Here is a 25,781-nt window from a genome sequence, read left to right as displayed (position 1 = left end):
TGACTGGGGGAGGATAGTGATGGAAATTACTTATGGAAATTACCTCATCTCTGTTGCACCTGAAGGATATGTTAGAGCTTTCAACAGAGGTAAACAGCCTCAGGGATGAGATTACATGAGTAATAAATACAAACCACAGGAAAGTGGGTGGAGGGACAAAAGGTGTTCTGTGGATACTGGAACTAAGTATGTCAATATGTGGAATGGCATCATTAGAAAGGGTTTGGGGACAAATAAAAGAAAAGGTAATACTGGATCTTATACTTTTTCTCAAGTTCTGCTATTGCTATGTACCAGGATCTAAAAAACAAAGGTCAGCAAAACACTTACAGAGTATAACTGATTGTTTTCCTTCCACAATACCTCTGCCTCCATTGCAGCAGCTGGGCCAGCAATCCATCCATCTGTTCCTTTGATGAAGTGACATTCCTATTTTCCAGCAGTCTGTGGAGTTCCACACTTTAACTGCAAAATCTGACACTTCATAAAAAACAACTCTTTTAATTCTCTGTACAGCACATACTTGATAAATTCTTTATCATTAAAAGTAATTTGGAAAAGTTTTACATTCCAGTAATCGAGTCTCTTTTGCCCAAGGTATGGAAGCAGCTGATGTAGAATTTCAATTGCACAACTGGAGATTAAATATAAAATGCCAAAGAAATGTTCTGAATTTGAAACAGAACAAGCAGAATTGAAGCTCTCAGTCCTCTGTTAATGCTTCAGTCTGATCCTCCAGGAATAAGTAGTCAAGATTCTTTCTTTCTTCTTTACTATGCAAGTGTAAGTTCCTTCATTAATTGCATTTGCAATGATGCTCATGTGATCTTCATTTAAGGATAAGTAACCTGGATATGAGTATTCCAGAAGCTCCTTATCTTTATACCAGCTGTTGCAAGGAAAATAATAGAAATTAAATTAAACTCCAGAATGCATTCTACCAGTTAATATGTGGGAGTGGTTCTTATAGTACATTTTGCTGAATAAGTGTACAGCAAAGATGGGACAAAACAAGGTCAAGTTACAACAGGGCACTAAACTGAGTAATTCAGGAGCTTGAATCTTACTGAATGTTAATGGGAATTTGGGTCCTCAGGCTAAAGTAACCCATGGACTTCCAGTTTTAGATGCATCCAGAAATAACACACTTGTTCATCAGTTAACAGCTAACAAACTATTAACTGAAAGGGTAAATGTAAGACTTACAAAATACAGGCCAGGGAATTTGAACAGTTTTTAAGAATTACCTTTGTGCTATAGGTAAATTGGATCTTATCCTTTTTCAACCCAGCTCTGCTTTCAGACTCAATGCTTTGCAATGTTGTGATGGTATCTGTAAGCTCCCTTCTCACAGTGAGCCTCTCTACTCTGGTATCAGATGGGACAGTGACATGCTCCAGAAGATAAACTCCATTCTTATTTACATGGTTTTGCTATCCTTTCTCCTCATTTTTGGTATGTAAACTGTAAAGCTTCCTAAAGGACTAGAAGAAATGACAGAGCACTTACTAAACTTTGCCTTTCTTATGAATGATCTTCTGTCCACAGCGGAAGGTGACGTTCCTGCCTTCAGAAACAGTCTTGGTTTTTGTCCTTGGGGGGGGCAGAGTGGGGGGGACTGTTGGAAATGGGAATTCTGTCCACCAGAGATGAGAGAAAGAAATGGTAAAAGTCAGCATAGCTCCTGGCTGAGCTCCTGGCATTCCAGAACACTCACAGTTATGTTATCACCTAAGGAACCATAGAAGTATCAATTTATAAATATATATATATATATATATATATAATTCCTACTGAGCAGTTCTTGGGCAGACATGTAACATATTCATGTGCAAAGGTAACAGTTTTGTGACATGTAAAGTGACAGAGGTAGATAAAAATCGACTTGCCCATTTCACATATATGGAAGAATATATATTCAGTGTATGAACAGTTCTGTAGACTATATGGTTTGTAATTATATGACTGCATCTTTAGCATTAGTCTGGTCTAAAATAATACCTCTGTCCTGGAGAAAGCAGTGCTAGTTAAATGATCCATCTTCTTAAGGTGTGTAGGTATTATCTGAAGCTGAATTGCCCAGATGTGCTCTGAGCTCATGTGGAATTAAGATCCTTTCTACCCCTGCAGCAGCCACCACTTAACTTCCCCCTCCTCCCTCTGTGCAAGCCCCACCAAGAACAGCAGAAGACAAGTGCCATACCATAGCAGAAGTCACAAGTAGATGGACAGTGCTTTTTCATCAACTTCCTGCGCTTCTCACAAAATCCTTTTTGTGCCCACGATGGGCACATAAATAATCTGTCTTTACATCCTGAAACAGGAGGAGACAAGGCATTGGAGGGACTAGGGTAGACTCTTCCTTCTGAGAAACAAACGGACATTTCACCTAAATCAGATTGTTCAAGGTAAATGGTAGAGCTGGGACAGGAAAGGATCTAAACCAGGAGTACAATAATGAATACAATAACTAGCTAGAGCAGGGTGCCATTATGGTATGCATAGCAGTCTCAATATTGAGCAGTAGCATCAGTGGTTGAAGAATATCCTTCTACATCCTACACTAGGTAATGTTTGAAGAGTAGCAGGCAAATATGTCAGAGCTTGAGAGAATCTTGCCACAGCCAGTTTGGTTTACAGATAGTTTTATCATCTTGTATTAATAAATCTAAGTCCAACCAAAAGAGAACACAGAGTGGACTGAAACCTCCTGTCCATCACATTTGGAGTGAGCAGTGCTGGAAACAAACACTACACCTCCTTTTAGCTTTGCATAAAAAGAAGTATGCTTGCTGGCTTAAGGCCTAGTCCTGCCAAATGCTGAGGGTCTAACAATATGACAGCTCCACAGGATGCAGCTGACATCAGATGAAACTTTACACAGCACAGCCCAGAGCAGAACCCTGCTTTGCTTACCATAAAGCCTGTGAATTCCCCAAACTTCATCCTGAGAGATGGTCTTTTTCCCAGTCAACGTGGCATTGATGTGCATGAGGGCATTGGGGTTCAGGGAGTGCATGAGACCCAAGGCATGTCCTATTTCATGTGCTGCTACATGCACCAGATCCGTAAGCCAAACACCTGGAAGAGACATGGAAAACCAGCTGTCAGTGTGTGGTGAAGTACGTTTGCCAGTCCTGCTGTAGAACCAAAGGAAGTATTTTAGACTAGAACCATACAGTCTTATCAAAGGTCACCCAGGTTTCATCATCTCTGTAGCTGTTTGGGTGCAAGCAGACGAGCCAATTACTTCCACATGCTTCTCATTTCAAACAGCAGGACAAAAAGCAGCACTGCCAGACTACAGGAAAACTGCTCCAAATGAGCCATGTCTGATATGAAAGCAAGTGGCCTGTGTAACACTTAACTCTTGTCAGCTTTCTGCTAACTCTGCTGTAACTGGAAGTGGCTGGTAGGGAATGAGATTCTTAGCTGGAATATTCCAGTCTGAAGGAGCCTCCAGTTGACCTCTGCATGCCCCATAGCCTGTAGATCAAACTCGAGGTTTGCAGTAGCAGCTTGAAGCCTCTTTCCAGCAGAGAGGGCTCTTAACTGAAGGATGACTCACAAGAGGTGCTATTGCTGACGTCTGTCTTGGTATCTTGCACAATTATAGGCCATGAGAATCTCACATGATTGGGATGTTAAACTGCTTATGGAAAGATATCATCTGGAAGGGGCAGCTTGCACATGTAAATTATCAGTGCATTAAACAGGAATCCCCAGTGGGTGGATTTTTTAGGGCTCTTAAACACTTCTGCTAAATCTCTCCGACGTGATTTAGAAGAGCAATGATTTTGTTCTGCTTTGTTCCCATTCTCTCCTTCATGCCAATAAAAGAGCCTAATTCAGTTTGGAAAGAGAATCAGGCATTGTAAACAAGTAGCAAGGTCTGCCACTGGCCTTCTGAAGTCAAGGAGCAGTGTTACTGTTTCACAGAGGTGACTGATCAACTGCATGACTGTCTCCATGTAAAATGAATGGAGTTATATTGCCACAGGAAAGAGGATTCTGATTCATTTCATAACCTTGGTAAAACTTGCCCAAGAATCAAGTTTTGCAGCTGCTGGCAGAGCAACACAGCCTAGGGAAATACACTGTCCCCTGATAACTGTAACTTCAAGGCACAGGTTTGTTACCAAACTCCCTGATTTTTATTATCCCTGACAAACACTGATTGCCACTTGATATAATGAGCAGACTTCAGGAGTCTGATGGAGAAGGACATCATTTCAAAGCTGAGTACTTACAATATGCAATCTAATCAGTTCTTTTCTTAACAGACACTGACATTTCCTGCTTTAAGAAATCATCTCCTAGGTCTTTGTCCCTAGATCTTACATGGAAAACAAGGACAGGAGAAGTCCCTCTGTGTCACCTAAAATCTCCTCTCTGTTGAAAAGCAGAATTATCTTCCTTTCAAACAAAGTACTGAGTTGGCTGTACAGTATGAACTTCATTTGCTAGTTAGCCAGGACCATCTGCTTTTCATTTAGAGTTAGTTTTGATACTGCTTTAAAAAATAATCAAGAAGAAAATAACCCACCAAGCTGTGATACAGACTCCAAGATGTCTATAGACCCAGCAGAACTGCAATGCAACAGCCATGCCAGCCAGCTGAAGTAATAGAACACGGGGCTTTCTGAGAGATATGTCAGGATTAAGTCCACTAAACTACTCAGAAATGGCACTGCCACCAGACATGGTTCAATCACAGAGACAACTTCCAAAACTACAGAAAATCACAACTCTTTCTGCTGTGTCTTTCCCAGATCAGGTAAATCCCAGCACAAGAACTCATCTAAATCCTACAGGCATTCATTATGTGCTCCAAGACATGTGTTACCTTTTTTCCAGCTGAAGCGGGTGTTCCCCAATATCCAGTATTCGTGGTCATCAAAGTGGATTTCCCCGTTGGGTGGGAAGAAGGCATGGGCAAGCTCCCCCGTTGTGCCATCAAAGCAGTGGTGAATGAGGGACTCCAGACAGTCCGTGTGGTTGATAGAGTAGAAGCCTGTGGAAGATGAGGATTTAGTGTATTTAGCAGGGTAAGCCCAGCAGGATACAACATCTGTAAACCTGTGGTTTACTAAAAATCCCAAGCTGATATCCTGTATGTTTTCCAACCTACGGAGCCACAAAAGGAAAAATAAATGCAAGCCATTGTCATTGCTGTGATGCAAACTGTACTCAGTCCTGTGAGACCCTAGACGTAGGTTTCCAGTGGTCACAAATGAGGCTGCTTTTCCAAAAGGAACACTGAGCTCTTTTTGCAACATCACTTGGAATTATTTTTCATTTGAAGAGGAGTTGCACAGCAAGATGACAACTCCAGGGTGGAACCATTCCCCGTTTACACGTAGATAAATAGATAGCCATAGAGCCATAGCTGCTTCCCATCTTTTTAATAGCACTGTGATAGCATCACAGTGTACCATGCATCCACTGGGCTTTGGCCACCTGGACTCACATGTGGCAACAGGACAGGCCCCTGGGAAGGCAAATCACACATCTGAGGAGCATCACACAACATGAGAGTGAAGAGTGCATTGCAAAACAACAGTAGATGTGCTGGTTCTGTCAGTGCTGCTGCCATCTGCACAGGAAATCATCATTTCACACAGACCATAAATCCAGCAAGAATTTACATCTGGGCTTGAGACTGAGCAGATAATTTTTCCTAGGCCCGAGAAACTTGGGAGTAACTACTGGATAGCAACACAGGGGCAGAAGGAAGGGTTTAGATTAGGTGTTAGCTAAAAATTCTTCCCTGTGAGGGTGCTGAGGCGCTGGCACAGGGTGCCCAGAGAAGCTGTGGCTGCCCCATCCCTGGCAGTGCTCAAGGCCAGGTTGGACACAGGGGCTTGGAGCAAGCTGCTCCAGTGGAAGGGGTCCCTGCCTGTGGCAGGGGATTGGAACTGGATGAGCTTTAAGGTCCCCCTGAACCCAAATCAGTCTGGGATTCTGTAACAGATTAAAAATGGTGCTTCAACAAGAGCAACAAAAGGGAGACTGAAGCCATAAAGAAGCTGTTCTTTGGCTCTGTGCAACCCTGCATATGTCATTCACCTTTCAATATTCAGCTTCCCCACCTGTGGAATAGAGATAAACCTGTCCCAGTGGCAGATTCTGAGAATGTCTAATGCTTGTCAAACATCTAAAGCTTCCTGACTGCAGAAAAGTGGTAATTCTGATACTAACATTTACTCAGAGCAACTGAAAGTAGCTTCTCTACCTGACTGAGGGCAAATGATGCCCCAAACATTAGCCAAGTGGCCCTGCTGAATCCACACAGCAAAGACAGACCTCTCCTGCCTCCAAACTTCTGGTTTATGTACTGAAACCCTACAATCCTTGGTGGAGTTAACACACACAGTGTCCCCAACCCAGCCTTACCTATTTTCAAGTCACTCTCCACGTGGCGTGGCACCTCTCTGAAGCTGAAGGGTGAAACTTCACTCCACATTCGGAAAGCAGCCGCCAGTCCCCTGCGTGTGTCCCTGGCGTTTATGAGGTTTCTTGGGAAGGACAGGATTCTGTAGGGACATACAACAGCTTCAGGGAAGTGCTCTTCTCAAACATCAAGGCAATCAAGGCTTTATATTCACTTTAATAGGTTCAAAACAGAAGTCTCTTGAACTCAATATTAAGAGGATTTAATAACCCCCCCCCCCAAGGACTAATATATTAGTGATACTCTAATATCACATGCTCTGGACTACGGCTTTTGTCCCTCCTCAAGATCATCATTTTAGATTAGATTCTTCTGGAAAACTATCCTACCATCTCCTGTCTGTTGTGCAGTGCTGCTAGAAGAGGAAACAACTGCATGTCAGCAGCAGGGAACTCCTGTTCATAACACTGAGACTACAATGAGAGCCATGTATGTGCACACACTCAATTGTAACACACTCAGGCAGAATATCAAAGGTCTGCTAGTAAAATAAGTTACTTTCTTTGAGACAAATTGGGAATAATGCTCAAGAGAGGTTTTGCTTAGGCCACAGGTATAGATACAGCTGAACCGTAAGAATACTACTGGTACAGGGTGGCAGAACCCCTGTTTGTACCACGGAAACATACAGATGGCTCCTAGAAACTTACCTTGTCCCCAGTGAAGATCTGCATTCAGGAAACTGCCTGAAGTGTAGCAATTGGGAAAAGCTGTGTATATTCTGCTATCCCCTCTGGTTGTGTTTTAGCTATGCTCTTTATGCTCTCCCTTCGGCCCAGCACATCCTAAAGGGAGCAGAAGGTTTCATATCAAGCCAGGCTGTTAATGAGTGTAAACCTGGACAATTCAGATGGGATGAGTGTAAAGGGAGATATATTCTCTGCTCGCTGTGAAGGAGTTGGGTTCATGCCAACCACTTGTTCGTCTTAGAGGCAAAACTAACCTCTGCTGTCCATAGGAAGGTCAACATGTCCTGATCAGCACTGCAGCATAGAATCATAGAATGATTCTAGCTTCTAACATGGTGACAATGCTTCATGTGATCCACAGCTGAAGTAAGACGTGTAGCACTTGAAATTACTCCTACTTGAGAGTGGCTTTAGCAACAACCCATTCACTAGCAAATGGATTAGCAATACTCATCTGGTTAATATTTACACCCATGGCAGGAAAACTCAAGACCCCGGCATCGCTTAGTGCTACCTCTTAGTGCTAATACAAATCCATACTTATATGTCAAGTTGAAGTGGTCCCATTTCAAGTGTCCTGGGGTGATTGTGTATCGTTTTCTCCGTGCTGGAGGCCGAGGAGGGAAAGCTGCACTGTGCAACGCAGAGGCACTCTCTCCATGAAGCCCAGGTGATGTGGCATCTTCCTTAAAAGACAAAACAGGAGGATTGAGCAGTTCAAAAGAGAAACTACCAGGTATGGGGCATGTGGAGGCTGGGGAGAACAACTGGTACTCCCTTAAGGGTGTCTAAGGGACAAGACTAGTGCAGCAGCTGGTAGTGCTGTGCAAAGTGTGACTGTTCCAAGTGTGCTGAATAAAACCAAGGCAGGAGAGACAGACAGAAAGGAGGCCTCAGTAGGTTTCTGGCCACAGCCAGTGCTGCAGCTCTTCCTGGAAAGTTTTCATTTCCTCTTCACTTTGCTATTGCTCTCCAGCTTCACCACAGGAAAAAATGAAATACTGGATAAATGAGGAAAACAGGCAACTCTTTGTGCACAGAGTTCTTTATAGAGCTACACTGGTGATCTGAAATGCTTTCAAAGTAAATCGGAAACCTGGAAACCCTGGAGTGCATTTAAAGCCACCGTACAGTAAAAGACATCAAATTTCATGACACGTCCAACTCAAGCTATAAAAGCCTTTTTGCCTTGGGTAACAGAGGTTAAAGAATGGGACCCAACATTGTTCTCTGGAAGCCTACCTGCTCTGCCTCCCCTCTTCAGGTCTAAGACACTGTGTATCTCTGAGTCATCTTTGCTCCAGAGGCACCAAGACACCTACTGATACATACAGTGCCAACATTACAAAAGCTGCACCAGTATGAGTTTGTTCAGCCTCACAGCACATTCTACAGAAAGCAAGAGCTGTCTTTGTGTTACTCATGGAAGAGCTGAGGCTCTGAGAGTCAAAATAGCATCTCTCTGGCCTCACAGCAAGCCAATGGCAAGAAAAGACAAGGAGCCCATAGCAGCAGCTGCCAGGTACTGCTCAAATCACTAGCACCTCTCTGTGACTACAGCTAGTCATCACTGGCAACAGCCTGAGGGACTCCAACAGGCCACCAGGCTCCTTTGCTCCCATCTCTGAGCTGCACTAGTTTCTACCTTGTTCTCATCTCAGTATGTTTCTTTTCTAGGACAGTCTTAGTTTTTCTTCCAGCTCAAGCTGTGATTCTGACTCACAACGCGAAGTCAGCAGAGCCCTGGAACATGAGGAATGCAAACACCATAGAGCATCACCTATGAAACAGAGAGATGTTACTTAATGCCTTGACTTGTAAGCTGCAAGCTTTTGGCAGAGTATTAGATCACATTTGTGGGAGCCTTCAGATGCCAATTTGCTCTTGAAAGAACACACAGGATCACTTTTCCCTTTTACCACTTTGCTGTATTAAGGGATCTGGCTGAGGAACACATACTTGTAGGTCTGCTTAGCTCAAGGCCTGGCCCCTTCTTCACCAAGGCACACATATATGAAGATAAACTGCCTGATTCCTCTTTCCCTCCATTCCAGTGGCTTTTTACCTCTGATTCTACTCTATGAATATCATTTTGCCTTGATATGAAAGGAAAATTGTGGAGCACAGGCAAGGTGGTGAAGGATCAGCTAGTCTGTGTCTCAATGATCTGCTGGAGCCGAAAGAGAAGCCATTGACCTTAAAACTCTGAGGCCATAAGTGCTGAACAAGTGAGGGAGAGAAAGTCATGTGTCCCTCAAATACAGACCAAAGTAAGGGTGACCCAGGGCCAAGAGCAATCACTGCAACCTGTATCTGACCCGGTCACTAGATCAAGACGGTTGAGTTCCCTTGCTCAAACATTCTGTTGTTCTCTAGCCTTTGTTCTACCTCCCACTGGTGCAAAAGGATGCTTTTAATTAAGGAAGTCTTGCAAACTGAATTGGGAAGGGGAGCAGAACCACACATGCTGCAGCTCAGATGTAGGATTCAGACAGAAATGGGATGACCTGGTTAAAAATTTCACAGTGTAGTTTGGATCAAAAGGGTCTGCCTGGATGCCAAAGAACCAAGATTATGGAAATACTGGAGAAGAGGTCAGCTGCTCCCAGTTGGAAACTCATGTGATTGTGGGTTAAGGTCTCAAACATTCACAAAGCTTAGAAGGTACTAAAGGATGTTTCGATTCTCCATCTCAACCACTGCAATAAACACCAACACATATAAAGGCAGACACTGTCCAACATCCCTGCTCTACACTATTCACCTTGTGCAGTCAGACCTCCAATAATTTACTTCATGGAGTTGTGATGAATGCAATTCATTCCCCTCTCCTCCCCCAGTCATGCAGTTCCACTCAAACTAAGCAGTAATGTAACTGACTTAGCACCAGTTAATAAAAGTCCTGAGCACACAGTACAAACCAGGGGTGCTATTGCCAGGATCTTCATCGACACCAACAGCAGGAGAGGATGTGAGCACCTAAAGACTGGGCTTAGTTTTTTTTTTAAATCAAAGGTAAAATTAAGCTAAAAGCAGAAGTTAAGAACAGTTTCTGAGAGTCCCAGAGCTTTAGTACAGCTCCTCCTGAATCCCAGTCAGTCTGTCCTGCAATCTCTTGCTGAAGATGGACCTTGAAAGAGAGTTAGTATCAGTTAATGGTCTCTGTAGGCTCAGCGCTAACTCCCAGTTTAGATCTTAGAGCATGAGTCCTGCCTCTGGAGTTCCTAGGAACTGCTGCTGCAGATATCGGAATACATGCATGCCACATCACACCAAGCTGGGGAAGCAGAGGTACTCAGAAGAATAGCCAGAGCTCTGAGGAAAAATATCCCAAATCTTTTGTGCATTCACTGTGTGGCTGCCTGCAAGCTGCACACACACCTCTAATGACCTGGCTCTGTTTAGATGCATAATTACCTTTTAGGATCCTTTGCAAAAAAGGGACTCAAACAGCCACAAACAGATCCTGTTGCCTTTAGAGCTATTTATATACTGTTTAGATTGCTTCCTGAATGTATCCATCTTCTAAAAGAATACACATGCACATATGTTTGATATCCCCACTCCCTTTTCAAGCATTTGAGAATCAGATCCTTTCTCCTACCTGACTTTCCTGAAGCGCAGCTCCAGCTGGATCTCCCACAATAGCCAGCAAAGCCACCACAGGGAATATGCATAAAAATCCCACCATGGTTTTACAGCCATTACTCTTTTTCTTGTCAACCAAGAGGAAGCTCTTCCTTCTGTTTGCAGAAAGCTCTTCTACTTGATCCATGTCTTTCCTCAATGCTTCTTAGAGGGAGATGTGACAGATACTAAGACATTCTCTTCACAGAATGCACTGGTAATCCTTTTGCATTTGAAGCATTTGTGAGCAGTCCTGCAGTGACTGTCAAAGCTGTGCAGAAGCACTGGAGTTTCAATAAGCTTTAAAAAAACTAAGAAATAAGAGAGTAGACTTTACATTAAGGTTCTTTCCAATGTGCCAAAGATTCTCTCAGCCTCTGCCAAGTGGAATCATGTTACTGCAGCTGAAAGTTGGGCTGGCGGAGGAGAAGCAGCAAAGTGAAACAAGCTGGGATGGATATGAACTCTTTTCTTTAACTGACTGTAATCAACAGAGGACAAATGTGCAGTTGCCAGCTTTATGTAATGAAAAGAATTGGGGGAGGGGGTAGAAAAAGGAATCCAGAAGCCAGCATCACGCCCCTGGAATGTTGCATTAGGGATGCTTAACACTAGAAGAGCTGTCATTAGTCAAGGGCTGTCTTCTGGAGGGAAATGAAAAATGAGATGCTGTGAGGGAGCAGGGAGGGCTTCTCTGCTTGGGACATTCTGCTCAGGGAGTTTACAAACTCAGATAAAAGTAAACATGAGGTTTACAGGCTGAGAGAGTTGTACTTGTTCAGCCTGGAGGAAAGGCAGCTCCAGGGAGACCTTATTAACAGTCTCCCAACACCTAAAGGGGCTGACAAGAAATCTGGACAGGGACTTGCTACAAGGGCATGTAATGACAAAGGGGAATGGCTTTAAACTGAATGAGAGATTCCCTCAGTTCAGGACTTCTTACAAAGCTTACTCAGAACTTGTCAGGTTTTCAGAAATAGCATCATTTTTCTGTCTGGATGCTTGGTGCTCCTGAGGGGGGGTGTTCTCAGCTGAGCATTCAGGCAGAGGAAAAGGAACTGTGCAATCTCCTGGTTTCACAAGCAAGTGGCAGGGAAGAAGTAGCTCTGTTGCCAGCCACTGTAAAACATTCCTAGGGAGTATCTGAAGCATTTGGGAGGTTTCAGAAAATTCCTGCACTGTTAACAATGAAAAATGGGTTGATTTATTTCCCCTAAAACATAACCAAGTTTGCAACATTTTGTTGAGAAACTGGTAACACCAACAAACCTAAACTTACCAATGTCTCAAGTCCCCTGAACAAGTTTGTCAGTCTCTGATGAATGCAGCTACTAAAGGTGAGCACACCAAGCTCTTTCCCATGAGTTACTGAAGTATTCTGAATGGGGAAAAGGACAATATTGTACATCAACTATTTACCTTCTTGTGCCACATGTGGTGGGTGAATGAGAATCTTTACCTGTAGAAATGATTCATAGCCTCTGTGACACATTTAGGATGCTGCTTTCCAATCAAGATATCAAGCAAAGGAAGCAGGTTAGACCTTGATGGATCAGAGTGCTGGGTTTCTTGGAAAGCACAGTTTGCTTCCCCCCATAAACTGGGAATGCACTGTGCCCATCCACACAGAAATTCAGCGCCTCTGCATCCAACTTCACCAAACCCCTGGCTGCAGAATGCCTCTAGAACTTTAAAAACTGAAGCCAAGTATTTGCTCAGAAACCAGCTCAGCAGTAAGGCCAAGATAAACCTCAGTTATCGTGGCAATGAGAGTCAGATGAGGAAAGCTCTTATGCTGAGGTATTCAGAACTTACAGATGCAACTTGGGGAGCTAAGGGAGACACATGAACTCGATGCTGTGCACAGTAACAATGCTTCTGATAAAGTCTCTGTGCATGTGGATTCCTTGGTGTACAAGCTCTGGCCAGAATCCTCAGTGACATGCTGCTGATAAAAAGCAGAATTTCAGGATTACACCTAGCTCATTAATACTGTGGTTGTTAAGTTTCAAGCCCAGCTCTTTTCCATAGATATTTTAAGGATTACTAGGACCAGAGCGCACATCTATTGACACTTCACCCCTTTTCTCTGCCCTGGGTTAAGAATCTCATGGCTTTCCCAAGAGATACTTGAGCTTAAAGGACTCTCAGATACAGCCACCAGTGGCCTCAAATCTAGAGCACTTATCAGCATTTAAGCCTCTCTCAGATGCTTCAGACATCTCCCAGGAGGACACTGCTGCCCTGTGCCAAGGGCAGGTAGTTAGTCAGAACTCTAAATTCATTTCATCTCTGTCTTTTCCAAGAGCTGACAATACCCTCCATGAGGGCCTGAAGGCACTGCTTTTACACAAGGGCAGAGAACTGCTGCTGCTGTGACAGAACTGAGTTCTGATGGCTTTTAGAGGTCTCAGGTTCTCAAGTACGGATATTTGGTTTGGACTCCAGGCGAGAACTGTCATCCTGACTATATTTGGACAGAAAAACATTCCTGGCTTGGGTTTCTGCACAGTGTCTAAAAGCAATGGAACACATTACACTTTGAGGGAATCCATATGGTGTAATGGGGAACAGGAAAGGAAGGCAGGGTGCAGAACTGACTTTGCTTTGTCTTCATGCTGTTAGCAGCAGTGACCAGGACCTGGATATCATCTGTAGGGAGATGGGATTTTCTAAGTAGTCAGGGGGGCATATCCTGAAATCCCTCTGCATGCAATAAACATCACATGAAAAAACAGACTTTAACCAGCTGTCAGAAGGGAATGAATGCTACATAATGCTGCATAAAACCTACAATGGTCAACTAGAGACTATGGGGAACATAAAGCATTGGATCATTTGCACAACACAATATGCTTTCCTTGTTAAATCACCTGAGTCTTGTTTTGCTCCTTTCAATCTTAGTTGCTGAAATGTTTAAAGGGGGGCTGCTGTATAACACACAACATGTGGCTCCATTCCCAAGGGTAAGCTTTAGCTCAAAAATAAATACTTTCCCCCTTCCATGATGTATTCTTAGCATTTCTCCCCTTCCCTATATTCAGCATTACTAACAGTAAATGTTATTTTCAGCACTGTTTCTAAACATCTCTGCTGTGTTTGCCAGATTTAAGAGCAGAGTTAGCCCTGGTGCAGCAGGTCAGGAAGCACACGGGCACTGCACTGCTCAAGTTCCCCAAACACCACAAGAACAATCTATTACAATATATATACTCATGCTAAGAGGTGCTACACAGAGAACAACCATTAGTGCTACAACTGCAGCTGTCTGACTGTCTAAAATCAATCTTGCCTCTTACGAAACCTCTTTATTCACAGATTGTGTATTGTTCAGCATTGGAACAAACTGCTCCCATTAGCTTCCCCTGTTGTGAAGTGGGCATTCTCCATGGAGGTGGGCAGACAGGGAAAGAAGAAAGACCTAATATCTCATGGCTCAAGGCACGAACATCAGCATTTCATCTCTAGGGCACCAGTCCAAATACAGGCCACAGGCAGGGGAGGGAGAGTGCAAGCAGCTGAATGTGATTTACCACATATTGGCTCCTTGGTGGCCCATGTGAAAAGAATTAGCAAATCCTCATATAGCTCTTTATTTTAAAAAGCACTTACATATTTATCCTCTATCTCACAACTTGGGGGAAAAAAAAGGCCCACAACAACCCAACATTCCTGCATGGTTCCTGTGGGAACAGCGGTTAAAGCTTGTACTTTCCTCAGTGGGTCATGGACTAAAAAGGATTGTATCTGCTGTAGCAGGGAGCAGCACTCCCTAGGGAGAGGCACAAGAAGAACGTTCTTTAGCCCCCAAGCATTCTCCCACTTTCTATCATGCAGCCCCTCGTGATCAGCATCTGCTGGTGTTCCTAGAAAAATCTATGGTCTGCTGAATAGCAAAGGAGCTGCAAACAAGGGCTAGCTCCAGCTGGCAAAGAAAACGGAATATTTTGCTTAACTGTCAGTTTGGAGCTGCAGCTCACACAAATGCCTGTACTAGCCTGACCCTGTGTTACCAAAGAGACATGGGCTTGACCCTGCCCTGAAGTCTGTCATGGCCACGTAGCGAGTAGAATTTCAGGAATTAAATGAGGGAGAATTTTTTTCTCAGCTCTCCTCAGGAGGAAGAATTGCTTCCCTGGGTGGGAATATCTTTGTTGTTGCTTTTTGGTGGGCTCCCTTCATGATCTGTAATTCATTCGTGGATGCACCAATCCTCCTGAAACCCTGGGAGCAGCAGGGACTAGTGGGAACATAATCAAAGGAGAGATGGGTTCTTTTCCTGACTCTGCCTTTCAACAAGCCATCTCCCTCCCTCTACTCCCTCAGCCTCATGCTGACTGTAAAACACAGAGTTTTGGCCACACTTCCAAAGGAAGTGCTTTAGAAACCCTGGTTCTGAGCATGAGATGAGCTGCTGCCTCATAGTTAAAGTTTTAACCAGAAAGACTCAGCAAGAGCTTCCCCTTCCAAAACCACTGCTGCATATTGCTGCAAGGAACAGAGCTGCATTTCAGATGGGAGAAGTCCCAGTGAAAACCAGGAGCTCCCCAGCTCACCTGCAGAAGACCTGTCATTTGTGAGAGAACAACTGTTAAGAAACATCAGGCAGAAAGTTACTGGCTATCCACAGACCAGATTAGACATGAACCAAGCAAATTAGCAAGTAGGCAAAGCTAATCACTCACTGTGGTACTCCACTGGCCACAAGTCACCCCCTGATCCTGGCTCTCCACATAAACAGGCTTATCAGGAAAGATAAAACAGCAGATCCTTCTTTATTTTCCCAAAGCCATGGAGGTGAGCCTGTCATGGGCTTGTCAAAAACATACCTGGCACATATGGGCATCTGCTTGCCTTCTGTTATCTCTTGTTCCTGTAGCTCCACTGACCATCTTGCTTCGCTGTTGTGGTGCAGCAATTCCCTTCTTCTTACTAGGAAAATGAATGGGTTAAAATAGGGCTTAACAGCTCAATTCTTGCTCCTCAAAAGCAACCCTAGCAGGCAAAGGGAAATGAAAGAACACATTCCCAACCCACATTCTATGTTTACAAACCATTTCTGTAGGTCTTCAGCTGGTATGTTACACTGTGCAAAATCCCATCTTGATTTTGGCCATACCGTGAATTTCAGAGATGAAAGTAAGATCAGGAGATACTAAAATGGAACTTGCCTTTTAAAAAGAATTACAACATTAAACTGAGGTGAACTCTTGGTTCCCTACGAGAATATCTTCATTAGCCAGAGGGAGGAAAAAAACAGTCTCCCTTTTCTGCAACAGCTGCACAGCTTGGAAGTCAAAAGTTGGTCTTCCTACAACTTCTTTCCTTTAGGGAGAACAATCACTTGGAAGCTTCCCTTCATTTAGTAGCCAAAGAAATCATTAAAACCAAATGAAGCAGATGCTCCCTGATGGTTTTTCCTGAATAAACTGACACCTTAGGCAGATCTAAAGAGATGAGAATAACATAACAGGTACTGAACAGTTTGTCACCCATGTCCCTTCTTCCCCAAGTGCCAGCACACATACACGTTTAACACACATGATGAAGCACTGATCAGTTTTACCTTCAGTAAACTGCTTCTGGATTTGATGTAGAGCCTTGGGAGAGAACTGTATTTCAAAAGGAATGCTTAGCATTAATACGTTAGATGGGGTGATCTATAATCTGGAAAACAACTGACTAGCAACAAATAGTGGTTAAAGCAGCTCTTACGATATTTGTCTATTGCTGCCCTACAACAAACGTTTTGGGCAAATGTCTGCTTTATTCCAGAGGAATTTACACTACCAAGAACTTCTAGGATATAAGTATCTGCCCCTCTGATAATGGATTAGATGCCTCAGCCTTGCACCTTTTGAAAACAGCCTTTGCACAGTAAATACTTGGTTAGATTGTATTTAACACCCATGGAACCTAAAGCTGATTTCAGAATTAGCTTTGGTAACAATCAGAGATGCAGATAAAGACTTAAATCTGATCTATTTTCATAGCTCAAAAGGCCACTGAAATTAAACAGCCTCAGGTGAGTATGTTGACAAAGATTATCTATAGGAGTCAAGGGCTGTGGCACAAAACCACACCAAGGGACTATGAAGTTGCAAAAACCACTCCTGTAACTCCCATATATTCCACAAAGTTAAACATTTCTTTAAAAGATTTGCCACCTCTTTGCTAATGAACAAAGACAGGAGAGAAATCCAATGGTTTGTTTTAAACAATGCTTGCAATATGTAACAGACAGTATGCTTGTGTATAACTGTGTCATTAAAGATGTTCACCACACACAAACACCTATGTACGTACACACACAGCACGCTAGCCCTACAGGTTGCCTCTTCCAGCAACACATTACAGGATGGACTCAGTGGATAATATTCCTTCAGCCACACAGTTGGAAAACACAATACAGCTGGATCCATATCTCAGCTACTGTTTGTACATTCATTTTAATGCTCAGGAAAATATAGATTTTATTTTATTAAGTTTTACTGCAAAACCAAGAAACAAAAATGAAATCCCTTTTTCTCATGTCTTAATTATTACTATTTATTTTCTTTACACTTTGATTGGAGTATTTAACACCTGCCTTTGGCATTATGGATAGAAAGCTCAGGAGTCTCTGAACACATGGTTGTGCCAAAAGAAAAACTAAAAATGGAAGAAGAGTGTCACTTAGAGGTTAGAAATATCTGTTGTAACATTTTCTCCAATCAGTGTTCACTACTTTATCTCTAAGGCACACACTCTGTCTTTAGGACCTCATTACATCCAAGATCTTGCAGAGCCCATATGTACTAGTGCAGAGAGCATGCTGTCCTAGGACATTACCCCCCTACCACTGACAGGCATCTGGCAGAACTGATGCCGTGACTATCTCTGGCATCTCACGTGAAGTACAAGGGTATGCTTTGCCATTGCCTGCCAAGGTATAAGGTACATCCTTCTACAGCATCTCCCTTTGGAGCAGTGCAAGGCTGACACTGCAGGGCACTCAACACGATGCAGTCACTGGAGCTGGATGCCACTGAAAAGATCTGCGTATGGAAGTCTATTTGCATCCAGTCTGGAAGTCTCTTACATCTTCAGTGAACAGGCCAGTGTCCTTTACTTCAGGTCTCTGTGATGGATCAGCAGCAGGGGGTGAGGGGGCTGCCTGCCCTCAGGCACCGCTCCTTGACTTTTTGACATTACATGTAGAGGGGACTCCTACCTCCACCCAAGTACCATCACTTCTTGGCTTCCCTCTCTTTCAGGATGGCTTTCCAGGTAGCCAAACACATCAGCCTGACTAGCAATTCTCATCTAAAACGCAAACAAAAAGGAAGGAAAAGAGGGAGGTGGGGATGAGAAGGGAAGCAAGCGTATCCTTAGACAAAGATCTGAATCCTTTCCCGGATAGCCTGCCTGCAGATGGGGCAGACAGTAAGGGCTGTGCTGCAGTCTGGGCAAGAGCCATGTCCACACTGGAAGACCAGTTTGATTTGGTCATCGATGCAAATGGGGCAGGTGATGCGCTCTTCCATCTGCCGGTAGCGGCTCTGCAGCTCCTCCATGAGCTTCTTCTGATCTGTGGATTCAGAGCTGGGGCTGCACTCCACCTCAGTGCTGTCTGCAGGGGTGGAGAGCAGGAAGAGAGTTAGTCCCTGTGTGCTCTGCCTCATGCAGTGTCTCTTTAGACTGCCCTTCAAAAGCAGCAACGAGTTCAGGCTAAACTCTCTTCACTGAGCCTTATTCAAAGATTCCTCAAGTAATAAGCCTGAGATGATGCTTTCTTGAGTGTTGCTTTTGTCCATTTAGATGCTCAGCTGGTTTGTGTGTGTGTGTGCTTTACTTTGAGTTTGTGTTTCTTAAAGAAGCTGTCTGAAGCGTCCTGCCTTCCAGAATATCCTGTGCTACCTGCAAGTCAAAACACTCAAAGCTGGTTGAAGTGCTGTACCATACTAGTCCAGGAATCCTGACAGTGCTGTGAGTACTACGTGTTCTCAACCTCCTCTTCACAGTTAGGATTCAAATTTCTGGTTGAGTCTTTCAGGACGTACATGGTAAAACAAGAAGAAACTATTTTACATCACTTACACTGACTTTGTGTATTCTCATTTTGAATTCCCACCATTACCTTGTTGCCAGTCTGTAGCCAAGACAAATGCTTCTGCCTACTGTCAGGTAAACGTCCTGTTTTTTGCATTATGGAGTTCTAAAGAGGATTTCTGGTTTTGTCAGCTGTGTATGTCCAATACTATGAGAAAGACCCTTGCTTCCCCTATGCTTCTGTACAGGTATCAGGTCACAAGACTGTTGCCTGACTCCAACAAAGGAGTCCACAATACTAAGCCATGAGCAGCAGGACATCTAATTCATTTCCACATGCACTTAATCCAAGAGTGACCTCAGCTAGAAAGAGATCAGCTCTCATAGCTGCTATAGAAAAAGCTTCAGTGGGCAACACACATTAATTCTAAGGCAAGTACAAACCTGCTTCTGCCTCCTGACATTGCTCATTCTGGACACTGACTGATGTGGATAAAAAACAATCTGTTTAAAACCAGGCTAAAGAGCTTTATGAAAACAGTCCAGTCTAATGATTCCTGGCTAGCTGGTTAATGCCAGCCCTGCACAGGCACTGCAATTCCAGCCAAGGGAGAAGCAAGATGTAGTTTTTCCTTTCTCATAAATTTTCACTGTTTAATTACCAGCTGTGAAAATGGTTACACTGACACATGGAGAGCCTCATATTTGCTTTCAGTACACAAAATAAGCCAGGCACAGGACAAGCTTCCTCAAATGCCCTGTCTATGCAGCTTGAGCTTGGTCCATGACACCCGAATCTACCTTTTCCTCTCTAAAGGTGGTCAATGCAACAGACAAAAATAAAACCTCAAACCAAAACCAACCAAACTCCTTCCTTACGCTTATCTCACTGGGAACATTGATGCTGCTCAAACTAACACTGTACAGGACCCTTCCCACAGCACCTGATAGTAGGAATGGCAAACATACCTTGTTTCAGTTTTTTGGTTATTGTCACTTGACATTTGATGCACTTCTTCATTCTCCTGGAGCATTCTACCATGAACGATACAAGAAGAGATTACAATTAAGCCCACTGAGCCAGACTCAAAGAGGAAGACAACAAACTCAAGAACATCACCTTTGAACAGCCTGAGACCTTCCTGGATGATGAAGAGATTGTTTCTGCATAGAAGTGAGGACACTACCTTCTTTTTGATCTATGTCCTAGTCTCTTGGTTTAGTCTTTCCTACACTAGTAGCAAATACAACACTTATGTCCTCAATGATCTGTGCTACTGCAACTGTGGATCAAAACAGCCCTTTGCTCCGAGGGAAGAAGATGCAGCTCTGGCACAGAGTCCTTACCAAATTCTCTGTGATCAGACTGTGAGTGCCGTGCAAGATAAACTTGCTGACATGTTTGAGCAGGCTGCCATTAAAACAATTGAAATGCAAACGAGTAACAAAAGCCAGAGAAGATGGAAATCCTTCTCAGGAGGCTTTTGATGGATAAAGCACTGCCAGCTAGAACTGAAACATCTGGCTTGCCATCTGAATTATCCAGGGCATCTGTAAGCACAAGTAAAGCTGCCTGAGGTAGTCAGACCATCTTGCTTTTCATAGATAGCTTTGGACATCTTAAATAAGATGGTGGCACTGAAATCATGCTGAGGTTGTTTCAGGACACAAACAGCACGGTAGCTTTGTGTCTAAACAGAGCTTGATTTATGAGAGTCCAGCTAGAGAAGCGAATGATGGACTTACCTTCACACACAATACTGTGCTGGCATGGGAAGAAGTGGATGAGCAAGGCCAGCTCTGAGCAGACCAGGCACTCTGTGGGGACCGCCACACTCGAGACACTAAGGTTGGTCATTGTGTTGGGGGTGGTGTGCACACGGCGAAGGCTGCAGGTGATGGCAGAGCTCTCTGAAGAAACCTGCTGTTCCCTGCAATCATGAACACAGAATAAGATCTGAGCCACACACTCCAGGTTGTCCTTCAGCAATCACATAACACTGTACTGATCCCTGGAAAACAGTACATGGAGAGCAGGAGATGCTCAGGTAGCAAAGACTCGTGAACCTTCACTGCTTTGGTGGGACCAACTCAGCCTCTAGTAGCTGGGATTCTGACTGGATCTATCTAAAAAGAAAGGAAAGAGCAGGGATGACTGATACTTAGACAAGCTGAAACTGCTCTTTTGGAGGGGTAGTTTTGGGTCATTTGATACAAAGTCAGTAAGTTTTGGGGGGAGGGAAATCTACCGTGCAGCTTCCTACCAAAGCGGAAGTAGCAATTCCAGCAGTAATGTGACTGCGGGTCTGTGCCCTCAGATCAAACAGAACTCTGCCTTCATGTTTGCAAAGTCAAAATCCAAACAAGTGTTTCTCAGAACCAGAGATAAAGCCAGCTCTGACTTGTTGCTCTCCCTTGGGCATTTTCTCAACAATCTCTTTATCAGTTGAAAAACAAGCATTTATCCAGCTCTGAAATGAACTCTGTGGGTTTCGGTGCCACTCTTTTGTCGCACTTCCTCTCTGTTTAGACTTTAAATATCTGTAACTGCAGAATCCAGCAAAAGTAAAACAGAACCCAGAATTACTCTGCAAGAGAGAAGCTGCTCTTGGCTTCAGTGGCCCGTCTTCTCAGGGCTCTCTGTAAGTTTAGAGGCCAAGTCTGCACCGAGCAGTATTAATCTGCTTTTCCCAACTCTTTCAAATGGCACTATGCAGCCTTAAATAACCCCTGGTCAGTAACCAGCTCCAGATGACACAGGAGGTGCCCAGACTGACATCCAAAGTGATTCCAAGGTGCTTCATCCCTCCTGGAACAACAGCTGCAGGAGTGACACCCGCGTGCTGTGGGAGTACTCTGTATTTGCAAGGAACTACCTGTAGCCAGTTTCCAGAGGACACGGTTTACCTGAATTTCTGTGAGAAGTCCTTGACAATCTGGACAATCCTTCCATCTGTGATGAGGTCTAATGGAGCCTTTCCCCTGTGGTTTGCATAATTGATATCTGCTCCTTCTTGTGCTAAGTAACACGCAATTGCAGTTCCAACATTCAGTTCCACATTTCCAAGGAAGCCAGAAGCCTGCAGCTAAAAGATGTGGAGAAACATTCTCTGTTAATGGAAGTTTCTGTTATGGGCTTTGATGTGTAGCAAATTCTAAACAACGTCTTAATCCTGGTACTTACAATTTGAAAGTGCACGTTAGTGTTCTTTAACGCACAGAAAGATCCTTCAACATGTAAATAGCAGATTAAAATCTTGCCTTCAGGACCAAAAGTGCCTAAGACTGGTCCTCACTTGTACCAATCATTACTAATCACAGTCATAGGTATTCACTTCTTCAGGTAGTGAAAAGGAAGTACATTGAAGATACCACAGTACTTCCCAATAGATGAACAGCTGGTGTATGGAGCCCTAAGGGACAGCTAGTTAAAAAGCCAAGTTTGTGTATATTATCCAAACAAACATCTTCCATTGACTTAAAAGCCCAAGGCATGTAGATCAGGGCAAGCAAAATCAGACTGGAATGAGCAGAATGGATGAGCTTTTCAAGCACCAACAGGTACAAAATAGGACTGGGTAGTTTGGCACAGAGTATGCAGCCCTTCAGAATGGATCAGGATTTATTCTGATCAGTTTAAAATGCAATAAAACCTACGCCAGGTTTTCCAGTGTGCTAAATCATCTCTACATGGAATCATTCTCACTCCATCCATAAAGTATAACCAATGTTTGCATTCCTGGTTTGCGCTGGTGTGTGCACATGTTGGTATTGACATGGATGGCAGAGTCCACTTTGAATGTCTAATTTCTTTGCCAAAAAGCCAAAGTAAACTCCCAGTCCTTGGCATATCATGCACTGATTTCTAGATCAAAGGCATTTCCTCAAAGGCCATATGTATCCATGAATACAGAGCAACATAGTGAAATCCCCTTCAGGCTTTATAGCAATGCTCAGCCTGATGTGTCTCACCTCTCACATTCTGCTCTACATCTGCAGATAACTGGGCTGTTCGTGGTTAACTCTCCTCATATTTTCCATACCATCAGACAGAAATGAATTGCTGTGGTTCTGGGGCATGAATTAAACCCAAGACTCTTGGCTCTGCAACTGGATTCATGACCTTTCCCATGTCAAGAAAGAAGCACACAATGCTAATAAAAAAATATCAGGGGAGACGGTATGAATTGTTGTCTGACTATGTGAAGTTTCATGCTATAAATTCAAGCATACCCTCAGAGGCCTCAGAAGCATCTGTTCTTGCTTTCCAACAAGCAGAAAGGTTTGTTTCCATGCTCCCCATCTGGATTGGCTTTAAACTATTTTCCTGCCTTCCTTTGCCCCCTTAGATCCCGCTATCTGCTGTCATTCTAACATTAAGTGTTTTCCTGCCCTTGGTGCTGGAATTTCTCCTACTCCCAGCTCACCTTGGAAAGGAGGGTTAGCCCCATCTCCCCTTCCCGCTTCTCCATCATGACAGACATAAGCTGCTGCCGTTCCAAGGCAATGTGCATGGCTGTGTCTCCGTCCTCATCTTCAGCATTGACATCACTGCCCTCACTGACCAGCAGCTGCACCAGCCCTACGTGTCCCTGGATGACAGCCAAGTGCAGCGGGGTCTGGTTACGGTTGTTCTTGAGGTTGACATCACAGCGACCCTTGAAGAGAAGAATTACATCAGTGAGCTGTTACTGCTGATTTTGGCTGAAGAGCAGCCTTGTTATAGTGGTTTGGGTCCCCTTGTGGTGGTGATTGAGGTTTTTACCTCTTTGATGAGAATTTCTGCCACTTCTTTGTGATTATTGAGAGCAGCAAGGTGCAGGGCAGTGAAACCATCTTCCTTCTTGGAGTCAACCAGCTGCCGAGCTCTTGCTAGAATCTTCTTTATGGCTCTAGAGTGTTGGAGTTTAACAGAGACAGAAGAGTTATTTTATCAGGCCTGCCTCTTCTCAGTAGTTCTGAATGGTCATGTTTTAACAGGCAGCACGATGAGCTGGCACACGACAGAGTGCTCTATCTCTCAGGCTGAATTGCAAGAATAAAACAAAAGCCCTCAGTTATAATTTAATAACGTAGGGTAAACTCAAACTACTATGAAAGTAACAAGCACATTTATTCTTGGAAGAATTCCCAAGGCTCTCAGACAGTCTTTTCAAGTACTGTTTACTACAGACCTTACGCTGTCCTCCCATGTGTGAACCCAGACATCTAAGAAGACAGAAGCAGACAGATTTCTTAGCCAAGCTAAGGAGGTATGAGAAAGGTGGGATGTGGAAAACAGGCAGCAGTTTCCTGTAAATGCATGAAGGAGGGCAACAGCTATACCTAACCATACCTAAACCAAGGAAAGTATAACCAACCATATCCTTTCTAGCTATCTAGAAGTGTATCTGCTCCTTTCTTGCTGTTGAGACAGCAAGCAGGAGTTAACATCTGTAAAAGCAGTAAAAATGAAGTCACTTACAGCTTGTTGCCCTTCAGAGCAGAATAGTGGAGCAGGTTGAAGCCTTGACAGTTCTGGATAGTGAAGTCTATGTTGGGTACTTCAGTGAGAATCTCAATAATAACTTTGTAATCTGCAGTGATAGCATAATGCAGAGGGGTGTCTCCCTGGGAATCCTATACAAGGACATCAATGCAGAATATCAATGCAGAATATACGTTACCTACCTCAGAATATCAAATCAAACAGCTCGCCCTGAGAGACAGCTCAAGACAAGAAAATCTGCAGTGTCACCAGGTCACATCAACTCTAGATCAAACATCCAGATGCCACTGCCATCCATGGCAGTTGCAGAGTCTTTTGAAACCATTTCCCCCAGGGCTTGAAACCAGCTGCTGAGTTGCCAACATTCCTACCTAGCTTAGAGACTGACCCAGCACCGTCCAATCCCACCATCCTACAAGAACACCCTAGAAAATGGGCTGGCTCCAATTCCCTATCACTGCCCTTCAACTTCCTAAATGCCAGGCTTAAAAATCTCACTACTCCTCACTGCTGGGAACAAGAGTGTTGCAGCAACACACAGGTCAGCTCTCACTGGAAGCCTGAGTCCAGTACAACAGTGCTACTGAATTGAACTGAGCAGGCTGATGAGGATGAAGGAGCAGACCCAAACCTGGATTTTCAGAGTACTAAGTTGGAGGAATATTTCCTCTGTGTAATGCACAGCAGTGCATTTTAAGGGAATGACTTCGAAATTGTAGAAAGCAGCAAATAGTGTAGGAAATAAAAAAAGCACCTCCCAGCCTCAAAAAAACCAACAAACCCAAACAACCCCAAACACACACATCCCAAATCCCACAAAAACTAAAACTTACTGGGAGATTGACATCACAGTTGAGCTCACAGAGGGTCCGTACCACCTCTATGAATCCCTGACTGACAGCAACATACAACGCTGTGCACTTTGCGTTGTTCAACAGGTCTGGACTGGCTCCTTTACCAATAAGCAGACGGGCAACCTCAGCTTGGTTTCTGATTTAAAAGCAAGGAATAAAGCAGATTAGATTCAAGCCTATGCAGACATTAAGTTCTTCCTTCTTGCAAGTCAACAGAACTTCCTGCATTTTGTATCCTCTTGACCTCATCTCACTTCCTCTTAGCAATAAAAAAAACCCCAAACCACACACCAAAACCTTCCTAATCTGTACTCAAGAATCTGCTCTCTCTTCACTCTAAATCAACAAGAACCTCCTGCTCTTAATGACAAATTCTTCTCTGGTAACTGATGACACAATTCTGTAACTGCAGTCCCAACCAATCAAACCACCCTCCCAACCCCCTGGAAAAATCTGATCACCAAAACCTTATCATTTATTCTGATCCCCCCCTCCCAGTTCCTAACATGGAAACCAACCCAGCTGTAGAGGTTAAATTAGTGTACTAAGAAACATACCTGTGGCCCTGAAGCTCCAAGGCCAGTTTTTAAACATAAGGAAAATCAGAGAAAAGCCTCCATCAGCCACACATCCTTCAA

The 25,781-nt window shown here is 43.8% G+C and overlaps 2 protein-coding genes across 6 annotated transcripts in view; both read right to left on the bottom strand.

Annotated features, from left to right (window-relative positions):
• Nucleotides 1-485: 485 nt before the first annotated feature.
• Nucleotides 486-17,082, bottom strand: MMP23B (matrix metallopeptidase 23B). 4 transcript variants are annotated; one of them, XM_061351547.1, is made up of 9 exons: nucleotides 15,825-17,082; nucleotides 15,600-15,702; nucleotides 7,684-7,829; nucleotides 6,397-6,536; nucleotides 4,847-5,014; nucleotides 2,917-3,081; nucleotides 2,204-2,314; nucleotides 1,510-1,636; nucleotides 486-889 (listed from the first exon to the last, which is right to left on the bottom strand). In XM_061351547.1, the coding sequence occupies exons 2-9, from the start codon at nucleotides 15,660-15,662 to the stop codon at nucleotides 715-717; spliced, it is 1,095 nt and encodes a 364-aa protein (XP_061207531.1). In that variant the 5' UTR covers nucleotides 15,663-15,702; nucleotides 15,825-17,082; the 3' UTR covers nucleotides 486-714. The 4 variants fall into 4 exon arrangements, with proteins under 4 accessions (XP_061207531.1, XP_061207532.1, XP_061207529.1 ...); XM_061351548.1 differs by having other exon boundaries at nucleotides 15,600-15,698; nucleotides 15,938-17,082; XM_061351545.1 differs by lacking the exons at nucleotides 15,600-15,702; nucleotides 15,825-17,082 and adding an exon at nucleotides 10,748-11,510.
• Nucleotides 17,083-17,195: 113 nt separating this feature from the next.
• The window catches only part of MIB2 (MIB E3 ubiquitin protein ligase 2), a 36,754-nt gene continuing 28,168 nt past the window's right edge, over nucleotides 17,196-25,781 (bottom strand). For both annotated transcript variants that reach the window (XM_061351535.1, XM_061351536.1), the window contains 8 exons: nucleotides 25,123-25,279; nucleotides 24,266-24,420; nucleotides 23,567-23,693; nucleotides 23,229-23,459; nucleotides 21,709-21,887; nucleotides 20,548-20,732; nucleotides 19,771-19,836; nucleotides 17,196-18,382 (listed from right to left, as the gene is read on the bottom strand). In XM_061351535.1, coding sequence (XP_061207519.1) covers nucleotides 18,141-18,382; nucleotides 19,771-19,836; nucleotides 20,548-20,732; nucleotides 21,709-21,887; nucleotides 23,229-23,459; nucleotides 23,567-23,693; nucleotides 24,266-24,420; nucleotides 25,123-25,279 — 1,342 coding nt within the window. In that variant the 3' untranslated portion in view covers nucleotides 17,196-18,140. The remainder of the gene's footprint in view (nucleotides 18,383-19,770; nucleotides 19,837-20,547; nucleotides 20,733-21,708; nucleotides 21,888-23,228; nucleotides 23,460-23,566; nucleotides 23,694-24,265; nucleotides 24,421-25,122; nucleotides 25,280-25,781) is intronic.

The sequence above is a fragment of the Neopsephotus bourkii genome, unplaced genomic scaffold, assembly GCF_033783945.1.
Source record: "Neopsephotus bourkii isolate Nb327-2 ecotype Australia unplaced genomic scaffold, CSIRO-AGI_Nbou_v1 NB_593, whole genome shotgun sequence".
Lineage (NCBI taxonomy): Eukaryota > Metazoa > Chordata > Aves > Psittaciformes > Psittacidae > Neopsephotus > Neopsephotus bourkii.
This window is presented reverse-complemented; position numbering and strand designations above follow the sequence as displayed.